The 21045-nt window shown below is 31.8% G+C and overlaps 3 protein-coding genes across 4 annotated transcripts in view; 1 reads left to right on the plus strand and 2 right to left on the minus strand.

Annotated features, from left to right (window-relative positions):
* Positions 1 to 1446: 1446 nt before the first annotated feature.
* LOC113519885 (protein FAM161A) lies at positions 1447 to 6867 on the minus strand. The gene is made up of 7 exons (XM_026905100.3): positions 6842 to 6867; positions 4976 to 5916; positions 4434 to 4598; positions 3438 to 3659; positions 2818 to 3100; positions 2176 to 2459; positions 1447 to 1857 (listed from the first exon to the last, which is right to left on the minus strand). The coding sequence occupies exons 2-7, from the start codon at positions 5836 to 5838 to the stop codon at positions 1479 to 1481; spliced, it is 2196 nt and encodes a 731-aa protein (XP_026760901.2). The 5' UTR covers positions 5839 to 5916; positions 6842 to 6867; the 3' UTR covers positions 1447 to 1478.
* A 347-nt stretch (positions 6868 to 7214) lies between these two features.
* The window catches only part of LOC113519609 (ubiquinone biosynthesis monooxygenase COQ6, mitochondrial), a 38099-nt gene continuing 24268 nt past the window's right edge, over positions 7215 to 21045 (plus strand). Inside the window, exons 1-3 of the mRNA XM_026904728.3 lie at positions 7215 to 7538; positions 7614 to 7804; positions 8206 to 8457. Coding sequence (XP_026760529.2) covers positions 7361 to 7538; positions 7614 to 7804; positions 8206 to 8457 — 621 coding nt within the window. The 5' untranslated portion in view covers positions 7215 to 7360. The remainder of the gene's footprint in view (positions 7539 to 7613; positions 7805 to 8205; positions 8458 to 21045) is intronic.
* Positions 8509 to 21031, minus strand: LOC113519607 (transient receptor potential channel pyrexia). 2 transcript variants are annotated; one of them, XM_026904725.3, is made up of 14 exons: positions 20723 to 21031; positions 14228 to 14390; positions 13823 to 14045; positions 13593 to 13749; positions 13365 to 13499; positions 12842 to 13070; positions 12516 to 12761; positions 12214 to 12443; positions 11933 to 12071; positions 11655 to 11848; positions 11131 to 11290; positions 10543 to 10838; positions 9888 to 10085; positions 8509 to 9426 (listed from the first exon to the last, which is right to left on the minus strand). In XM_026904725.3, exons 1-14 carry the CDS (start codon positions 20756 to 20758, stop codon positions 9028 to 9030), a joined length of 2805 nt encoding a protein of 934 aa, XP_026760526.2. In that variant the 5' UTR covers positions 20759 to 21031; the 3' UTR covers positions 8509 to 9027. The 2 variants fall into 2 exon arrangements, with proteins under 2 accessions (XP_026760526.2, XP_026760528.2); XM_026904727.3 differs by lacking the exon at positions 20723 to 21031 and adding an exon at positions 14799 to 15099.

Here is a 21045-nt window from a genome sequence, read left to right on the forward strand (position 1 = left end):
CTGCAATTTTCGACATTTTTTGATTATCATCGTTATAGTGAACGTTCGTTTTAGAGCGAGTTTTACCGTCATAATTCGGATTAGTTTCGTTTATTAATGATGTTTTCCATAAAATAATAATTGTATATCAAAATTGTTGTTATTTATGCCCACTCTAATGGGAGACAAGCGTGACAAATATTTATGGGACACCTATATTCAGTAATTGATGCTAAATAAATAGGTTATAATGGTAATGATATATCCAAATACCCATGCTTCTACTCACAGAAAAGAAGTTATTAGTAAAACAAAGAGTAGCATAAAATATAAGTAGCATTAAAGAGAATGGGAAATCGGAAATGTGTTCTATAATGAAACTAGTTTTGACAAATAAATTACATCCTACAGGATGTGCGTAGGGCAGCAACAGAAAAAATCACCTGCACTAACCTTAGGGCTACTCTAATTACGACTCGACTAACAGGTTTCTCTACGGGATAACCAATTAAGGTAACAAGAACTGCCGCAAAAAAACATAGAGCAACCCATTTGACAAATGACAAAAGCTATCTATAGACATGGTTTCGCAAGCATGATATGTATGTATATAATATAATGAAACTGCAACGCTGCCTACCGCTAGTATAACGTGTTCTTAGGAATTGTTTGAAATTATGCTCACAGCTTCCTTTTATCATCGCACCGCTCGCCAACGACGGGGAATTCATCCTCACACGCCTTTACCTAAATGGTCACATATAGTGCGGTTTCAAAGGAATTTTATCCCGCAAAAGCTCAGATTGTGGAACGAACTCTCTGCTGAGTTTTCCCTAGAGACTACAGTATGGGATTCTTCAAAAAGGGTATATTATGGTTTCTTCAGAGTCGGTAAGGCGCACGTGACATCCCTAATGTTGCAGGCATCTATTGGCTACAATAACCATTTACCATCAGACGAGCTGTATGCTCTTTTACCATCTATGTGGTGTAAAAAATAATTTCTATTTTTTTTTATACAACTTAGAATGGTCAACAAGCTGACGGTCCACCTGATGGAAAGTGGTAACCGTCGCCTATAGACATGAGCAGTGCCATGGACATAACAGAGTATACTGTTTCGCCCATGATACCCCCCATGCGTTGCCATTCCTGAGAACTCAGGTGTTATTCCTCTGTACCCAGTAATTTCTGGTTTTAGCTAGTTTTAAAATGACTACTAATATCGAGATCGGCTGTTGTAAAATGATATACAGAATAACAGCTGTATTCCGTGACTTATATCACTATACAAAATATCCTATGTTCGAAATTATAATGAGAATAAGAATCTATCAGTATAATAATTTCCAAACACGTTTAGTAATTTTTGCATTGAAATAGTAAGAAATATCTATCCCTCGTCTAATAATAGGATTAATATAATAAATATACTTTTATATACTTTATTTTAAATAAAATAATTAAAAGATTATGAAACTGTTTATTTTTATGTGCAATTATAACTTTGCGCCATCTAAGCTATCGATCGCAGCCTCTGAATCTGAGTATAATTTATCGTCGTCGATTCTGTTCAGATATTCTGAAACATCCCCATTAAATGTTTCTGCCGTGTCATTTATAGATACTTTTCTGGATCTGTTAGGACTAGTGAAATGATAAGTTTTCTTTTTGGTTTTCTTTTTAGATTTTCTTGGAGACAGTTGTATACTGTCCACCGGTGCAGCGTAAGGTCTCGGCGCGTAGTATCTCTCAAAGAGCATGGGTTGTTCATGGACTCTGCCATACATAAGCTCCATCTCATGTAGAAATTCTTCTCGTCTCATTTTTTCCTCATCGCGACGTGTTTGCAATCTCATCGCAATGTCTTCCTCGTGGCTACAAAAAGTATAGCATTATAATATTTTATCATCTGAAAATTTAAATATTAATTTTCTACTTATAAACTTATACTCATATTGTTTCTTGCAAAGAAGAGATATAGAATTAGATTAGCAGAAACATTAATTACAACAAATATTCAGTTAACATAAATAAATAAAAAACATAAAAAAATAAATAAATGTTTTTCGCGCCAATACCCTTGCATTAAATCAAATATAATATTATAGCAAGATGTAAGTATAAAATATAAAGTCTTTTAAAAATAAAATATCTATTTACAAAGATTACGAAAGGAGGAATTTATATTTTTACTTGTTCTTTACAAGATGCCAGGCGGGTTTGGAACGTAATAAACGGTCTCGTTGCCTCATCTCCATACGCCTTCGTTGCTCCGACAGACGACGTGCTGCTTCCAATTCGAATCTTCTCCTCACTGCCTCCGCTCTTAATAGGGCAGCAAGGTTCGACCTGCCTGATGCAGCAGCACGCAGTTCCAAGGCAGAGTAGGCCCGAGCCTCTGGAGCATCAGCGCCGCTACCACCGACGCTGCCTGTACTTTTACTCTCCTGGTATAACTTGTTTGTTACTTCTGTCATCTGAAATTTATTTTGATCGCAGAGTTCAAACCAAAGTTGCAATTTTAGAAAAATAAATAACTACCTAGTTTCGGGAATATTTATTTTAAAATTATATGTTCTGCATAATAAAAAAAAAAGTATTTATATGATTACATAAATTTGTTTAAAATTTTACTCATTAGAAAAAAAATTGATTAGTAATAAGACCTCCACTTGTCTATTATTAATTAACTTATTGAAATCCTTCAATAATTCATGTAATACCTAATGGACAATAAAATGTTAAATAAAGCGTACGCATGAGATACACATGCATATGTCTTTTGTACTAACTCTCTCTCTCTCTAGCAAATGCACTACTATTGTATTAGCTTACTTTTTTAGCAGCTCTCTCAGCCGTGTTAAAACGAAATGGTTGCGGGCTTGTAGTAATAAAATCTTCCTTATCAATTTTGTTGCGTCTTCTCCGATTTTTTGTCGGACTGTTGCATCTTTGCCGATCTGACGATGTAACTGAAGGTACTGCGGGTGAAGGATCAATAGGTAAGTCACTATGGGCAGCTGGTGTAGACAGTCGGCTGCGCTCGCGTGTTCCCATTGTGCCTGGGTAATTAGAAGTGCGTAATAGTTCCTCTGCTCTGATGCGACGATTCATAGACCTGCCAAAAAAAAATGATTTCGAAGTTTATAACATTATTAAATATATTTTCAAATGGAAAATTGACAAATTATTAAAAATCTATATTAAGGATCATACCCCTAAAAAATTTATTGAACTTTTTTTATGACATTCAGTTTGGAACTAACAATTTTTGTTTCCTTAACAGTCAAACTGTTAAGGAAACAAAATGTTTTTCAACCCGTTTCTTTAAGGAAAATGATCAGTTTTATAGGGTTACAATCTTATTTAATTTAGCGACAAGATTTGCAACTTATTATTAACAGTGTTTTCTTAAGTATATACTTATGTATAAAGAAGTACATGAATATACTCACCGAAAAAACTCATCCTCTTTTATTTTATCATAAAAATAATTAGAAAACAGATTTTTAGGTACTGGCCGAGCTTTGAACCGCTTTTTTTTCTTGCTCTTGGGTATTGCATGGGCGGCTCTTTCACACATTCCGTTGAGTCCTTTCTCCTCTCGCTTAGTAAAGCTGAAGGGTTTCATTTGGGCCCGCAAGTCTGCTTCGCTATTTATTTTCGTAATCGCTCTTCTGAAATAATTATGAGTACATGACAAATAATGTTAACTGTATCTGTTCATTTAAAGTTAACGTAAACTGATAGCATAAAAAAGATATTACATATAAGTCTAATTATTCAACCAACTTCAAAAAGAAGCAGATTCTTAATTCGGTTATTTTTTTTTACCTCTCAACTTCACCAGTTCTAAACCGATTTGGAAAATACTTTTTTTATCTGAAAGGATATACCTGCAGATTGGTCTCATAAAAAATTTATTAAAATCGGTGTAGTAGTTTCTTTTTAAATCAAAATAACTGGTTTTGTCACAATTAAAGTATGTTTTTTTTTGTAGGCACTATCTTTAATTATTATGTTATTTAAAGAATACTGTATTGCTGTAAAAAAAAAGTAAACAAATAAACCATTTTTTCTTTCAATTACAATCCTATAATTTCAAAATGAATTGAACTTACTTTTAAACGATTAAAATTCAATCGATTTTTTCCAGATTCTAAAAAAGAGGCAGTGTGCGTTGCAACGTGCGGTAATAAGCTCATCTAGGTAATTAAATACGAAAAATGTGTAATATCTTGCGAATAAAACAGAACATCTAATAAGTACTTTGAGTAATATAATATACAAGTAAGTAGGTACTGGATGTGCCTCTGCATCTCGTTCCAAAAGCTGTAAAGTAAATTTTGTTTCACGTAATAAAAGTGATATCTTTATATCCCAACATTCACAAGCTAAAACATAAAAAGTGGAATGTGTACTAAAAAGCATACGTGTGTGTATCGTTTCACCTCATAGCTTGATCCTCCAAAATCTTCTCATACAAAGGAATTCGCGATTCGATTGGCACAGGATTGGCTCTAAATTGCTTTCTCTTACACTTCTGATCAAGCATATCATCTGAGAATGATTTGCGAAGACTTCGTAATTCATTTACAATTCGTTCCTCTTCGTCTCTAAGTCAAAAGAAAAAAAATATTATCACTACACTGAAAAAAAAAAATTGTCAGTGATCCCAATTTATTAATTGTAAGTTTAACCTCATTAAATCATAGCCAAGGATTTTATAATATACCTAATATATTTCATTAGAAATCTTTAAAAGACATTGCTTGAATTCATATACGAGTGTGAAGTTATAGAGATATTTAATAGTTTTGAATTCTGTGGTTTTGACGTACCAAATTTAAAATAAAAAAAATACACATTTTACTAGGTATATTTTAATTATTTTTCGCGACTGTCTTATGTCAATTATCACTATATACTTACATGTAATCTTAGCATATAATATAGTACATATATATCTCACATGTATATAAAAAAATCTTACCTCTCTGTCATCTTGAAAGGCTTAGGAATAGTAACACTTCTGCGTCCTCTAGTCGGTGATATAGTACGCTTCATTCTCAGTGGACTTGACGGCATACTTCGTGTTTTAAATTCATCGTCCTCGTTACTTTTTCTTATCGGAGTATACTTTTTATTATCGAAGAATTTATCGAATTTTTCGTCGACGTCATCCCTTCGTTCAAACTTTGTATCATTCCATGATATTGAACAAGCTGAATGATTTCTTTTCGGCCTTTCTGATTTGTTCTTTTCTTTAATGGAGCTACCCTTTTGAATGAGTTTTGTTTCATTAATAGTAGTTTGTTCATTTGTTTTCATAGTTTTTCTAGAGGGCCGTTTCATTGTCATGTCAGGCGTTGGAATAGAAACTCTAGTTATTTCGCTTTTGACTTTATCTGCTCCTTTTTTTTCTGCAGAATATTTTCTCCTTGAAGTATTATATTTTAATTTTGGTTTCGAAGATATATCTTCCTCTGTTTTACAAAATACCATATCTGTTTCTTCATTTCTATCTTTAATTCTATTGCAGTGATCGATATGTTCAACAGCTAAACCTAGCATTACTTTTTTTTTTTCTCTCAAAGATTTTAACGTAGAATAAAATTCATCTTCTGGCAAATGGTTAATATCATTATAATCAGGAATACTGCGGTAAAAATCTTTTAATTTTTCAGCATCTGCATCAGCAGCAGCAACGGAGTCTACAGTTGACGTCGATTCAATAGAAGCTTGATCTATTACAGGTCTCCTTCGACGTTCGTACGCGGTTTTTGGCATTTTACTTATTGGATCAACAGGAAGTTTAAAACATGAGTTTAAAAATACACTATAACGATGGTTCATTCCGCACTAATGTTGGTGCTTACATTATTATTTATGTCCTAAACCAGTGTCCATGGTTGCTTGTAACCATGGAATAAACTGTATGTGTTAGTGTTGTCATGGTAACTCGGTATAGCTACTACATACCTTAATAATAACTTTAATGAACAGTTAAAAGCAGCTCATAAAAACTTTAGTTAGTGACCTTAGCTTCGCCATATTTAATATTTGCTCATGCCAAATTTATTAAGTACCTACCTATGGATATTCGTATCTACCCATGTATCTAAAACGTATTTAGGTATGTAAATATTCATAACAAGTATAAAGTACTTGTAGACACTTGTTATTAGGACGAAATAATATCACATATTTTTCCATTTTGATTGCCGCTTCATTATCACCCACAAAAAAACACCCAAAAATATGGGGAAGAGAATTGTTAGAAATAGGGTATAGCGAGCTTATTTCTAAAAAAAATACTCTATGAAATCAATCTCTACACGTTCCGCGGTTCAATTCCTAATGAACTTATCGTGATAGGTCAACTAACTTATACCTATCCTATCACCGTACCTGTATACCAAGAGCGTAAGCGCCATTATTATTCCATTATTATCCCTTAAAGTAGTCTGATAGGTAGTCTTATTATATTAATTCTAATGTTCATTTTCTTCTTAGAATGTATATATATATATATATATATATATATATATATATATATATATATATATATATATATATATATATATATATATATATATATATATATATATACATCATGTAAATCAAAAAATATTATTACATGTATTGTATTGGCAGGGAGGAAGTGCAAACTATCATAACCTACCATACCTAACCACTGCAGGCAAACCATCATGCTAAATGCTAGGTATATACATCACGATATAAACTAACTGACCTGCCTTTTCATTCTCACCTATTATCCCTCACTGGTGCCCCACAAGGGTATACAGTTAGCGCAGGCGAGATAACTATTGCAATATTATCCATTCCAACTCACCTGCAAAGCGTGGCAACTACTGGCAGAGCACATCAATAGGGGAAGAATTATGTTTACCAGTGGGCAGTTAACAGCTGACATGATGATATATAATAATACACATAGATAACGTTCGTTGATGCGACCTCTGTGGAGCGATTAAGGAACTAAGAATACTATTACGAATTAGTTTTTTCTGTTGTCACTTGATCATACATGGCACAATTTGTTAAAAAAGTGCATTTAACTTATTAGAAATTTATGAATTTAAGAATTAGAAAAAAATACTGTTTTACATTTAGCAATCATTGGTGAAATATTCGCGCCAGAATTCGTCTAGAGGTATATTAATAATTATGACAGATTGTCATTGTCAAGTCCATAGCGCAAGTGGCTGTCAGGTTTTAAAATTTGTCAATTTTAGTTTCATCTAAAATGAAAAACATTAACTCAATATAAAAACAAAGATTTTTTACTGTTAGTACATTATTAACTATTTGTTACTTTTTAACATCTTATAAAACTTAAGACTCAATTACGATGTTGCCTATGTCTAGTAGCGTTCGACGATTTCTACTAACCAAGGCGAAAACTTACGTTAGAACTGTAACCACTAGCAAACCAGCTACTTCTTTTGATGATGATCAAATAAAACAGAATTATGATATTATAATAGCTGGCGGAGGCATGGTTGGCTGTACCTTAGCTTGTGCTATCGGTAATACATTGATATATTACTTTTAACTAGATTTTTATATTTCCTTTACATAACCAATAATATTAATATTTTCAGGCAAAAATTCTTTACTGTCGCATTTAAAAGTATTATTATTAGAGGGCAGTCCACAACAAAAGTATGAATTTAAACCAGAATATAGCAACAGAGTAGTAGCACTAAACCAAAACACAAAATCTTTGATGAATTCTCTGGAAATTTGGCAGCATATAGAAAAAGCACGAGTTCAACCTGTTAGACATATGCAGGTAAAAGTTTTAATTTCTTTAATTATGTGCAAAATTAGTAATATTGTAGTGTACAAAATTTTTGTTGTGACTTGTTTTGCATAACAGAAATATTATTATATTGATTGACCAGGATAAAAAGAAGCTTATATCCTTCTTCCTTCACAGATTTGTATCAAATTTTGTTATGACTTGTTAAACTTCCATTTTATAATGTTAATAAAAATAAACAATCTCTGTCCATGATATTGATAAAATCACCAACCTCAGTTATTGGCAGCCATATAAATTAAAGAAAAGAAGAAGAATAAACAATAAATTTAAAATAACTTTTTTACCTATAGATATAATAAACTATATATTTGCATTAAAGAACATTATAAACAACATATCACTATTTTTATTACATTCTGCAATTTTAGGTTTGGGATGCATCTTCAAATGCATTAATATCTTTCAATAGTGCTGACATAATGGATGATGATGTTGCTTACATTGTTGAAAATGATCTACTATTACATGCAGTAAACAAAGAATTGACGTCTCCTGATCTTAAAAATGTAAATATAGTTTATGGAGCAAAAATATCAGGATATGAATTATCAAAACATGAAGCATTGACAAGGAATCTCATAAAAATGAACAATGGGGATACTTATTCATGTAAATTACTGGTAAGTAAAAATAAAATATGTACATAGTATAATAATAATTTATTTTTAAATGACTAGATAAATATTAACACTGATTTGATATCATATAAATTATGATAATTCCAAATATTTAAATGTACTAAAAATTATCAAATATTTTAATTACTTTAGTATTGAAATTTTTATAATGGCATAAGTCATATCAACCCTATTTTTGTATTAAAAAAAACCATATTTTAAATAACCATTATATAACATATTTTCAAGAGAAATATTTACTGCGAATGTTTTATACAAACATACTTTTTTCTTTAAAATATCAGCAGTCTAGAAAATTGTGTATTCTTTCACAGATAAGTTCATTGGTCTATTACTCTCAAAAATGTAATTACGTATTATTATTATTATACTCCTAATTAAAAAAAATATTATTTAAATTTAATTGCTGCTTAAATAATAAATTTAAATTATTATTTAAGCAGCAAGTCTATAAATTAAGGACATCAAACTGATAACATTTCACACAATATATTGACATTCATTTCACACAATACACAGATAGTCATAGGTTCTTAAAATAACATGATTTTTTTATGGAGGTTGAATATCATTTAATTTCTTTTCAATCACATTAAGTCTTGATTCATTAGTTTCTATCAATCTATTAATTTTTTTCGACATTTCTGCTAATTGGGTTTTAATATCAACCATACAGATATCCTGTATAGAATTGATATTTAATGAAACTGGTCTACCCTTATTCTCTGCAGATCCTGAAGTAGTCTTCTTCCTTCTCTCAACATGTTGGCTCTCAAATGAATATCGATCATACAAATAGCTTTTTCTTTTAACTACTTGTTTCTCTTTTTCTTCCTCTCCTTTACATTTACCTATTCGTAATTCATAGTTGTTGTTCTTTCGGATACTCCTTTTTGTATCCTTACGGCTGGCAACCATTTTATAAATTGATGCTATTAATTCTTTTGGTATCTGAAATTTGAATGATAGATTTGTTTAGAAATGTAATTTCTCTATGTTGCTAATTAAGTTAATAGAAGCCTAGAAGGGGAATAATATTTCTCTTTGTATTAGGTATTTTGACAAATAATACATCGAAACTTTCCACTTGTTTGCAAATGTGATTAAGGCTACAAAGAATAACTATTACCAGGGTGCATAGCTGTCACAGAATAATCTGTGGCTCTTTCATGTGATGTTTTCTCAATAATATCGCTGACATATCATATACATATATACCATTCAGCACTGCAGCTAGTTATTACAATCATAAGCGAAACAGTAATATATGCAGATTATATTGCTTACAGTTAAGTTAAAAGAAAGAAAACTGTATGCTTTAAGTTGCTAATATCTGTTACTAATAATTCCCGTCTATAAAAAATTTGCCTAGCCAGTGAAACTAATCAAAATAATAATAACAAAAAGCTTACCCTGTTTTCCCTAGGATCGTTTGGTCTAATATTCAATGTTCTTGTATGGGATGCTGTTAATAGGGCCCCCCATCTGAGTACCGCCAGTAACTGCTTTGGTGCACACGTTAACAACGAACTAAATAGCATACTCTCGAGGTGGGCTACTAATTGCGTTTGCCGTACCAATCGGTCCAAACCAGCTCCTTCTTGCAGAGCCTAAAATTGTCAATGTACATTATGATTAGGCACCTATATACTTGATTTATTAATGTTGATTTCTTTGCCTAATCGGTATATTGCACTTTCAAATATTAATAAATACTGGGCGTATAAAAATAATATCTCTCTAATAGACTTTACAAAATATTCTAAAACATATTAATCTAATTTTGATAACAGTAAATTGATTTATGCTGGGTGAATTCGATATATTTGTTCTTAAATATATACATTTGTTGATAAAATACAATTTTAAGCCTCCTATACCGTCTTTACACTCGGCCGTGCCGTGTCGTTTTTTGATCCATGTTTCTCGACAATTTGTTTCAATTTTACTAAGAAAATGCTCCATTAAAAATGCCAATGATTTCAACTGCAGTTAATTCTATATATTTTATAGAGTCGTCTAGACATTTTGTTCAGTTTAAGTGATTAAATTTAACAAAATACTCACCTGAATGTCGCTAACGGCTAAACCAACCAGCAAATTAGTCAATATAACAGTAACAAGCAGTACAAATATTAAGAACATCCCATGCGCCGTCAATGGATATTGGATCTGAGAGTTGGTACAGTTGTTGTAGAATATATCCTCATATTCAAGCTCTCCAGACATCATCATAACGGTCTTAACTAAACCAGCGGGAAGGTGGAACGCTGGGTAGTTGCTAAATAGCACGCTGAATGCCAGACCAAAAGCAACAAGCAGACAACTGTATGCCAAGAGAAATGTTGCAAAATTTACTGTCACTGAAAAAAAAAAACAATTATCTACATTAATATGTACATATGCTAATCTATAAGATACTCATTGACAAAGTCGAAACGGTTGAATTGGTAACAGCTCTGAGTCCGATGTAGTAAGAGACACAGGTTAAAATCATTTGTTAAGTTTTCATAATATAAACTGCGGCACACAGTTCGGATAATAAATATGTCGTAACATAATAAATGCACGCAAGTCATTTTATTTTGTAAATACATAAGAAAGATAATATAAAAATATTAAATTATGAGAATCTTGTTGAGTAACATAACTTACCTGTAGTAAACATTTGTACATATAAGCCAAAAGTTGGAAATCGCCCTATGATCATCATCAGCTCCAACCAACAGAAAAATATCGTTATAGCGGCTACGTCATGTTGCCAGTCTGATGTATTATGCCTTATTGCTCCATTATCCGTATCCCAACTAGGTATCTATGAAATTTTTTTAATAATATTAATAAATACCATACAGTCACTTCACTTGTCTATTTAATTTGAACGCACTTTATTTATTTATTAATACTTAATTCTGCTATTTATCAGTTAAATATAGAATCTATTATTACTTCACGAATATTATAATAATGCTCTTGCTACTAAAGTGGCAGTCTCTGATGAGTTGTATACTTGGGCAATTAAAATTTCAGAAAATCCAATAGCAGTAAATTGATCAGACCGAAAATCTCCCTTTATTTTTATTTTTTAAGGTCTGGTAAGCCAGTTGCTTACCAAACAATATACCACAAAGATATTAAAATGTTATGATCAATGACAAAAATTGATAACAAATACTTACTGTACACAAAAAAACACCGAGAATTATCCCACATTGTAACCAATTTTCCCATTGTCGAAAATAAGCGGACCAGTCAAGAAACGCTTGAAACATTTCCTTTGATAAGAAACATGTGTTCAATAATAGAATTAAGTACTGTACCGGACGAAGGTAAGTTGGTACAACACATGTGACATCTTCACATAAGAATATTTCTGTAACAAAAAGAGAAATAACTAAACTTTCTGATAGTCTAATAGAAACAATAATCTTTCAACGTATAATAATTTAGTACTCACGTAATATATACAAACTATATAGTGAAATAAATAATGCATGATATATAAAACTGAGAACAAAAAACTTGCGAATTATTCTCCATTTTAAATATAGAAATGTTTCCGCCACAGGATGTTTTAAAACATCTTTATGGCCCACCTGAAATATGAATTATTAACTTCCATTATGCTGCAGATGCCTACGTCGTAATATAATACAAATCAAATATAATATAACTGCTATAAACATTCGGTTGCTAGTCGTAGTTGATTATAATAAAGGGATGCAGAACTGCTAGTACCTCTATAAACGCAAGTAATAACTCGGCTTCACCCCGCGATAAACATGGCACTAATGGTCTAAAATCAATGGTCAGCTCACAGTCCACGTCGCCGAGTTCATGTTCACTTACATGCACAGCGTCATCGAATTTACATAAATATCGAGGGATGACATCTGGTACACGACGAACAATAAATGATAGCGCTGATACGCCTCCATTGGTTCGAAGTGTAACATCACCACCATAATCTAAAAAGTAGAAGAAAAAATAAGAAAGCTGAATATGAAAACAGCATTAATACAACGTTCTGAATAAATTACCTAATAATAATAAAACACAAGCCGAAAATTCATTTAGTGCAGCTATGTGTAAAGGAGTGTATCCGAAATGATCTGGTGCATTTGGATCAGCACCAGCTGACAGCAGTAGGCGTGCAACATCACAAGCTCGTGCTCCCCGTACGATTGCTCCGTGTAAAGGAGTTCTTCCATCGCTATCCTGAGCTCTCACATCTGCATTTCTCCCGGTTAAAAGCTCTACTACCTCCACGGACTGCGCTAAGGCCGCTGTAACAAGAAAAAGTCGTCATAAAAAGAAATTTTATTAAATTAAGAAACCAACAATGTTTAATTCATTATTTTAATACCTAAATGTAAAGGTGTCTGTCCCCTAAAATTAGGCCGATCAATATGTGCTCCATGGTCAAGAAGTAGTTGTGCACACTCAGCATGGCCATCTTCTGCTGCTAAATGAAGTGCGGTGGCACGCCCCGGACCCATCGCAGCTCTAACATCAGCTCCCGCATCTAATAGCAACTTCGTACAGGATGCTGATCCTAAGGATGCCGCCACATGAAGTGGAGTTTCTGTATACACCTGGAATTTGTCCGATTAGGAAGAATTAAAATTTCGTTGTTAAAATAATTTTTATTCAATTAAATTTAATTAATCATAAGCAATTTTGGATAGTTTTAGTTAATTTCTTAAAATTTTTCATTGATTATGTCTTCCTTAACAGTATCCATATAGCTCGAATTGCGTGTTATTGCAGAATAAAAATATTCTGAATATCAGTTGTTTTTCCCATAATATTCCATAAGAGCGTTGTAATTACAAGGTTATTTACAAAAATACAATTCAGATCAAAAATGATTGATGGAAAACATATACCTGCGGAGTGTCTGGACAGGCTCCTGCATCTAACAAAGCGCTTACTACGTCTTTCGCATCACTTAAAACAGCATAATGTAATGGAGTACGTTCATTGAGACCCGCATTTAAATCGGCACCATATTCTATAAGCAACTATAAAAATAAAATAGGATACAATAAGTCATTAATCATTGGGCTTTTGAGTTATTTTTATATTATTTTTGTTATTTTTTTCCCCCTTTTTACCTTCACACAGGGCAATGATTTCGCGCTCGCAGCGCAATGTAATGGCGTAGCTTTTCTATCAGTGTAAGAATCCCATCTATTTGGATCAGCATTATGTTCCAATAGTAGTTTAGTACATTCCTCGCTGCCTACCAAACAACTTAAATGTAAACATGTCCTGAAAGAAGTATATCATTGTATTTTTTCGATTTCATTTATAATTTTCTTTTTTATTTTATTCTAATATTTACCTCCCTACTTCATCACAACTGTTCGGATCAACATCCAAATTCATGAGTCTGGCAAGTAGTGAACTTCTACCAAGCCAGCAAGCCCATAGCGCTGCTGTTTGATCAGCAATTCCTCTTTCTGATTCAGATACTAAGCTGATAGTTTCTTCGTATTGTCCCGCTTCTATGAGCACGAATATTTCTTCCGCTTGTGGAAGCTGGCGTAAACTATATAAAATTTCATCTGTAGGGAAAATTTTTTTTGGACATGTTGATATATGTTAAAATTTTCGTAATAAATATTATTTGTTATAAATTGTACAAAAATACATCTATGTACCGTGTAATTTTTATGTTTATAAAAATTAAATCATAATTATTTATTCAATTTTTCATATTTAGCATTTGATTGATGGATAGACATACCAACTTCCCAAATATCCCTCGATGGTTTAACTCTCAGTCTTGCTGCAAGATCGGCAGCGTGTCCCGATTCATCGCTAGAAATATATGCGGCCTCCACATCATCGTCCGAGTCCTCAGGCACCTGACTCATAGCGCACCATCGTGCACTACCCTCACGGTACAACTGTCATAATAAGTTTTATTAATAATCCGGAAGGATTTACATTTCTGTTTTGTGGAAATAAAACAGAAATGTAAATAATAATATCTTTTAAGAATGACGCATTATTAACATTTTGATTGAGCGCTTATTTTAAACCGCGCATTGAAAGAATTCACCACATCACACATATACAACTTATATTTCATCTGGTGTAGGATATCGATATTTGATTAATTGAGAATATTTAAATACGTAGCACAAAAATATATACATGTGACAGTTTTAATGTATTCTACAAAGCACATGTAATAAAAACAATATTTGCTTTCCGTTTTTCACGAAATAATAAATAATACATTCTTAATATAGGACACGATTCACTTTTAATATTTTGATGTTGAAATCACATCAAGCGATATAAATATTGACCTTTTTCTTTTTCTTCACGTTAGACATGCCTGCGCAAGAGCGGCAACCATGCGCGCGTTTCACTCAAAACTGAAAGCGCTCTTAGTTGATAACTGTCTAGACCGACGTCTTACATATTTCGGGAACTATAATGGAACCGAGAGTTCATTTAGTTCCTATGTCATCAATATCTAGGTAACAGATTTTCTTATGTAGTTTCTTTTCGCGATCGTATGTGTTGGCATCCGCGTAGACTTTATTCTCTCAAGCGGTTATTATTTACGACATTACTGACTTTGTAATAGATTTGTTTTTGGGAATCATGTAGATTTCAACAACAATTATTTATATTATTACAATTTTGTTACGTTGTATACTATCGTTTATTTACTATTACGTATTTAAAAATACAATTTATTGAAATTTTTGTTTTAATTTTATACGAATACATAGAACAGCAAACTGCTGACGGCCCGCTTGATGAAAAGTGGTTACCGTCGTCTATAGTCTTTAACAGAATTGTAGACAGCGAACAGAGACATGATTATTTGAAATGCAATTGTGTTCTCTATTAAATATTTCTTCAGACTATCTATATGTATGTGACTTATGTATGTCTTATGACATACCTACCCACAATATAAATGACATTTTATTACGGCGCCACGCGTCGCGTCATTTATTCGTATCGGCCTACACGATTATTTTTAACATTTGAACTATTTACCAATACCGTTTGGCATTATTATCTGAATTCAGGTGAATACTGGGACTTCTTCGAAATGAATTCGAAGACTTGAATCTAAAGATCTAAACAATTTTTCTAAAAACTATAAATGACATAATACAGATCTCCATAATTCGTTACTTTCGATGCCAACTTTTTATTTATACTCAAAATGGATAGATATGATTGAGATACAGAATGTATAATCGTTATTAATCTACTTATATTTTAGTGCTATGACGCGTGAAATATTATTATGATCGTTAATATATCTGTTCTCAGTTACTATTATATAGTTAAATATTTTTTATGTCTCAATAACTCTATTACTAAGTATTGCATTGCTTAATTTTTAAAAATACTTACATTAGAGAGATAGATAAAAAAATTGTTTGCCTCTAAAACTAAACACACGCGTCGAATTACGATTTAAGCAGAGTTAATAATAAACAGTACATTACATTAATAAATTTAAAATTAATTCCACAAATAAAAATTATCGACTTTAGTTGCGACAAAACCAGTTATTATTATTTAAAAATTAAATTATTGAACTGATTTTTATAGAATTTCTTGGAGACCAACCTGTAAACCCTTTCCAAAAAAAAAATTTCAAATCGATTTATAACAGACGGTGTTATGAGGTAACAAACACAAAAAAGTACAACCGAATTGAGAACTTCCTTCTTTTTGAAGTCGGTTAAAAATGTTTGATTGTGATTACATTTGAAATCCCTTTTCTTGCGAAGCAAAAATATACTTGCAAATAATATCCTTTATAACAGCTATAATATTTTTATTACACACTAGCGACTCGTTCCGGCTTCGCACAGGTGGACATTTTTACATTTTAAAAACTAGCCATTAAGGCTGCACACGCGACGGAAGCTTAAAAATGGAGTAACTTCTCCCGTTTTCCCAACATTTCCCTTCACTGCTCTGCTCGTAGCGTGATGAAAAGTATACTATAACCTGCCCATGAGTATAAAGAATAACTGGTACCAAGTTTCGTTAAAATTCGTCGAGTAGTTTTTGTTTCTATAACGAACATACAGACAGACAAAAATTTTACTGGTTGCATTTTTGGCATCAGTATCGATCACTAATCACCCCCTGATATTTATTTTGGAAATATATTTCATGTACAGAATTGACCTCTCTACAGATTTATTATAAGTATAGATAAAACTTAATAAAATGTATTGATATACCTATTAAGTATATCTAAATGTAAAATACTGTGTGCCATATGCAATTAACTATTAACTACTCGTGTATAAAATTATTTATACACGAGAATACTGTAATTATTTTAACCGTGATCATTCAAAGAATCGTGTTTGGATATTCTTTCTTTGATCTTTTGATGTGGGACAAATGTAGCCGTCTTGCTATTTATTAAATGAGGATAAATGTACGGTCTCTTAATATCCATGGAATACCTAATTAATTTCAGACAAGTCATGATTTCTGAGAACTGCACTGTATAAATTACATACTTGCTAAGTATTTTCAACTGCGTTATTTTAAATGTTATTTACCGACTGAAATTAGCTGTTGTTCATAGGTAGTCGTTTTTAATTATTAAGTATTACTTTTAACTCATAAATATTCAAATAGAAGTCGTCTCTGTAATGTATATGTAATTTTGAAAATGGCGTGCTTTTCACAAGGACTACTTTTATTACACTAAGTTCATTTTATTTATTGTATTATCAATACTATGCGTGTATATTATATGAAAGTTTAAAACATTCGAATGCAAAAAAAAAACATCACCTAACGATTTATTTTTTCATTTTTTGAGACGACTTCTAAAACTTAACAATGTATCTAGATATATATGTTCTCTGTTTGAGTGGTAAAGATACTTTTCTGCCTAACTACTTAAAATGTGCAAAGCTGCCCATACCCTACGCAAAGCCTACCTATTGGCAGTGAGTGACTTGAACAAATTGTCTTCACGTACAATATTTAAGGTAAACATGTCATTAACTGTAACTAAAACCATCTGCTGTTAAGCAATGTGCAAACAATTGCCTCGAACATCCAATATTAGCTCAACAGCACGTGCATAACTTCATCGATTTACACAATTGTTACAAATACTGCTTATGAGAGTAACATTTTATAGTTTAACTAGTTGTATCCCTCGCCTTTGCTCGTGGTCGTGTTGTAATGTTGAGTAACTGTCTTTAAGAAATCAACTATTAAATGCAAAAATAATTTTTCAAATCTGATTAGTGACCAAAGATTAGCGCCTACAGACAAACTCTTCTGCTTTATGTTATAAAGACCAGAACAATATATATATATATATATATATATATTGTTCTGGTCGGAAAGAGCTAAATATTCCAGAGATGATTTCACGTTCACTATAAAATGAATGTGTTATTTATAAAAACCTGTCCTGGCTGATTCATCTATCAATGTATGCTAAACCACTGCAATTATAACATGAAATTTCGTATATTTAGTCTCTTTCAATATAAGTAAATCAAAAATTAACCAAATTTAGTTGAAAAATCACAGAAACACTCATTTTTTATTTGTATTTACTTTGAACATCAGCAGAGTGTGTTATGGGCTGTATATAGTAGATAAATTATTCGTTTACTTATATTTGCATTACGTTCTATTGAAACAGGCTGTATATTCGAAATTTCATGTTTTAATCCGAGTGGTTTAGGCTATACGTTGATGGATTAGTTGAACAAGATAGTTTTTCATAAATAATACATTATTTTATTGAGAACATGATAATTGACACGTATTTAATTTGAATGAAATTTAGCATACAAATATAAGGGATTTGATAAGAGCGATAGAAATCAAAACAAATTTTTTTAGAAATTGTGCTCTGTATATTAATACGGTTTTTACAATGTTATTATTGAAGCACTAACTTAAAAACTGATATATGTTTTAGCTTCATACATTATCTAGAAATAGTCTATTTCCTTTTTTTACTTTCCTACTTCTGAAATCCGCTTGTACGAAATAGCGAGCAAAAAACTATCCTGGATAAACATAAAACAGTCACCTTTTCTCTCGGACAAAGCCACTAGATGCACCTGTATATGTATCAATTAACGACTGTCAAATGATTACCATATCTAAATAGGAAAAACTTTAAAACAATGATAGGGATAATAACAGGGTATTGCACCTTAATTAAACATACAGAATTGGGGCCGCGAATAACCCTCTATGTCGAGGCTGTTTTGACGTTGAAGAGACGGTTGCCCACGTAATCCTAGAATATGTAGCTGTGGCCTCTCAAAGTTTAGAAATTCTCGGAACAGTGAGGTCGCTTCGTGAAGCCTGTGGAGTTTCCAGAAAGCTTCTATGCTTCTGGGCGGAGCTTGACTGGTTGTACTATCCACAACTCATACGTACAATGGCTCAAATGAGAGGCTTAGTGCCGAGAAAAGAGTCCAATTTATATTACATGTTTTTCGACCACAAACGATACTAGTTGTAACAAACGCAATAAATAATATTCCCTTTTGTTAGCCGAGATAAGTGTTTACATTATTTTGTATGAAAGAAACGGCCTATTTTAGCCTATGTTTAGACAACCATTCAGTTGATGGGTGTTGCTTTAAACCGTTTCAGCTAAATATATTTATCAAACCATGAACTAGGTTTTACGTTGTCTGTGATGATTGACTAACGATTTGTTAACCAGTTAACCGTTCAATAGGTATAAGTACCTGTTATACAGCTCGCCAATTATATCAACAACGTTGTTCATTGCTCCAGTAATTGTTTAAAGTATCTTGCACGATTACTTGATTTCTAAAAATAAGTATATAATAATCTTGATTTATAAAAGACGGTGCTGATTGATTAATTGACCCATATATCAACGCATAGGCAAAACCACTAGATTATTATAGATTGATAATTCTTGAAATTTTGCAAATAGGTTCATTATATAGTAGGTGAACCATAACAAAAGAATTTTAAAAATTCAACCCTGAAAGGCGTCAAACGGGGATTGAAAGTTTGTATGGAATTTCATCAGTTTAAGAGTTACGTGAAATTTTATAGAACAAGAAATCAAATGCCATATGCGAGCGAAGGCGCGAGCAAAAGCTAGTATGTATATAAAAATATCATATCGCGATTTATTTAAGTTAATTTCTCTCCGAAACTGCTAAACCGATTTTAATGAAATTTAATAAATATTGTATTGTTTGTTCCAAATTGAGAGATTGACCTATAGGAGGCAAAAGCAACATTTGCCGCGTCAGCTAGTAACGTAATAAAAATAATATTTTGGTGTCACTGGTTACCAATGTTGCCCGATTAGTAACAATAAATTTGCGTATTATTTCCGCAGTTTTGGAAAATAATTTTTGTGTTTAGGAAATTATGAAAAAATTTAATAGTTGAAAAAATGTTTGATGAAAAGGGCGTGGAGGAATTTTGTATTTGTAAGTAGTACAGCTGTGTATAAATAGAATATATCACCAATAAGATAAAGAAGGGCAGTGTCTGCCTATTTAAGTATTGTCTATTATTTATATTACTTAATAAATTTTTCTTTCTCAATTTTTACTTTTTCTTCTATTTTATTTGCTAAACCATTTCATAAATAGAGTATGTACTGTTTATAATCATACAGTAATAAATAAGCCTTTATTAAAAAAAAAAAAAAAAAAACATTATTATTTAAATGTACAAAGGTGACTGTAAATTATTGCTTTTGTTCCATATATAGAAGTCGACGCACTACTATTCCACTGATCCCTTCCTTACTTGGACTCACTTCACGTAATATAAAAGTAAATATTGCTCTAAAATTTCTGTTAATTAAAATATGACTAGAAATTATGCTTTTTACCACTTTATTACATTTTTTTTTTTAAAAACAAACTATTATGGAAATACACAAAAATAAAAATAAATATGATGATGATATAAATTTAAGTTGACGATCAAAATACAAATAATTAAACCCTATTCAATTATTTTTAAATTAACTAATAAATATATAAACTTAGTCCTCAATATTAAATCGCCTGAATATTTTTTGTAGACATGCTACACAGCGTATTTAAACCGATTTTGATTATTCTTTTTAATTTTTTAATTTAAATTTTGCGGAGTAAAATCAAATACAAGATTTTACTCCGTAAAGAAGATCGTAGAAAGGTCGTAATATTAAAAAATAATTAGTGTGAGTACAGATGCTACCAATGCTTACCGGCTGTAAATTGTCTATAACTGTGTCACACAGCATAGTCCTTGTATGAACATTAACACTAATCCCACTCAAACCACTGGACACCACTGATTGATAGAGGCACTCTCATATATTTTTATCTCACTTTCAATGAAAAACCATTTATTTAACCCCATTAACACCATAGGCGGCTCACCGCGTCCCACTTTGGCGGTAAGTGCCGGTGTATTAACAATTCTCCTTGATTTTTCTCAGAAAGCAGATCACTTATGACGCAATGTATAATATTTTACAGATGTTGATCCATATCTTAGTTGTCTATCTTCAGACAGGCAGAGATGCAT

The sequence above is a fragment of the Galleria mellonella genome, unplaced genomic scaffold (genome assembly GCF_026898425.1).
Source record: "Galleria mellonella isolate WM207_F2 unplaced genomic scaffold, CSIRO_AGI_GalMel_v1 utg65, whole genome shotgun sequence".
Taxonomy (NCBI): domain Eukaryota; kingdom Metazoa; phylum Arthropoda; class Insecta; order Lepidoptera; family Pyralidae; genus Galleria; species Galleria mellonella.

Coding starts and splice junctions, on each gene's coding strand:
- LOC113519885 (XM_026905100.3), bottom strand. CDS start 5,838: ATGAACCATCGTTATAGTGTATTTTTAAACTCATGTTTTAAACTTCCT. Junction 3,660..4,433: donor TTGGAGGATCAAGCTATGAG/GTGAAACGATAC, acceptor TAATTATTTCAG/AAGAGCGATTACGAAAATAA. Junction 1,858..2,175: donor TGGCATCTTGTAAAGAACAA/GTAAAAATATAA, acceptor TACTTTTTGTAG/CCACGAGGAAGACATTGCGA.
- LOC113519607 (XM_026904725.3), bottom strand. CDS start 20,758: ATGCTGTGTGACACAGTTATAGACAATTTACAGCCG. Junction 13,500..13,592: donor AATCATTGCCCTGTGTGAAG/GTAAAAAGGGGG, acceptor TTATTTTTATAG/TTGCTTATAGAATATGGTGC. Junction 12,072..12,213: donor TATTACTTGCGTTTATAGAG/GTACTAGCAGTT, acceptor TTCATATTTCAG/GTGGGCCATAAAGATGTTTT.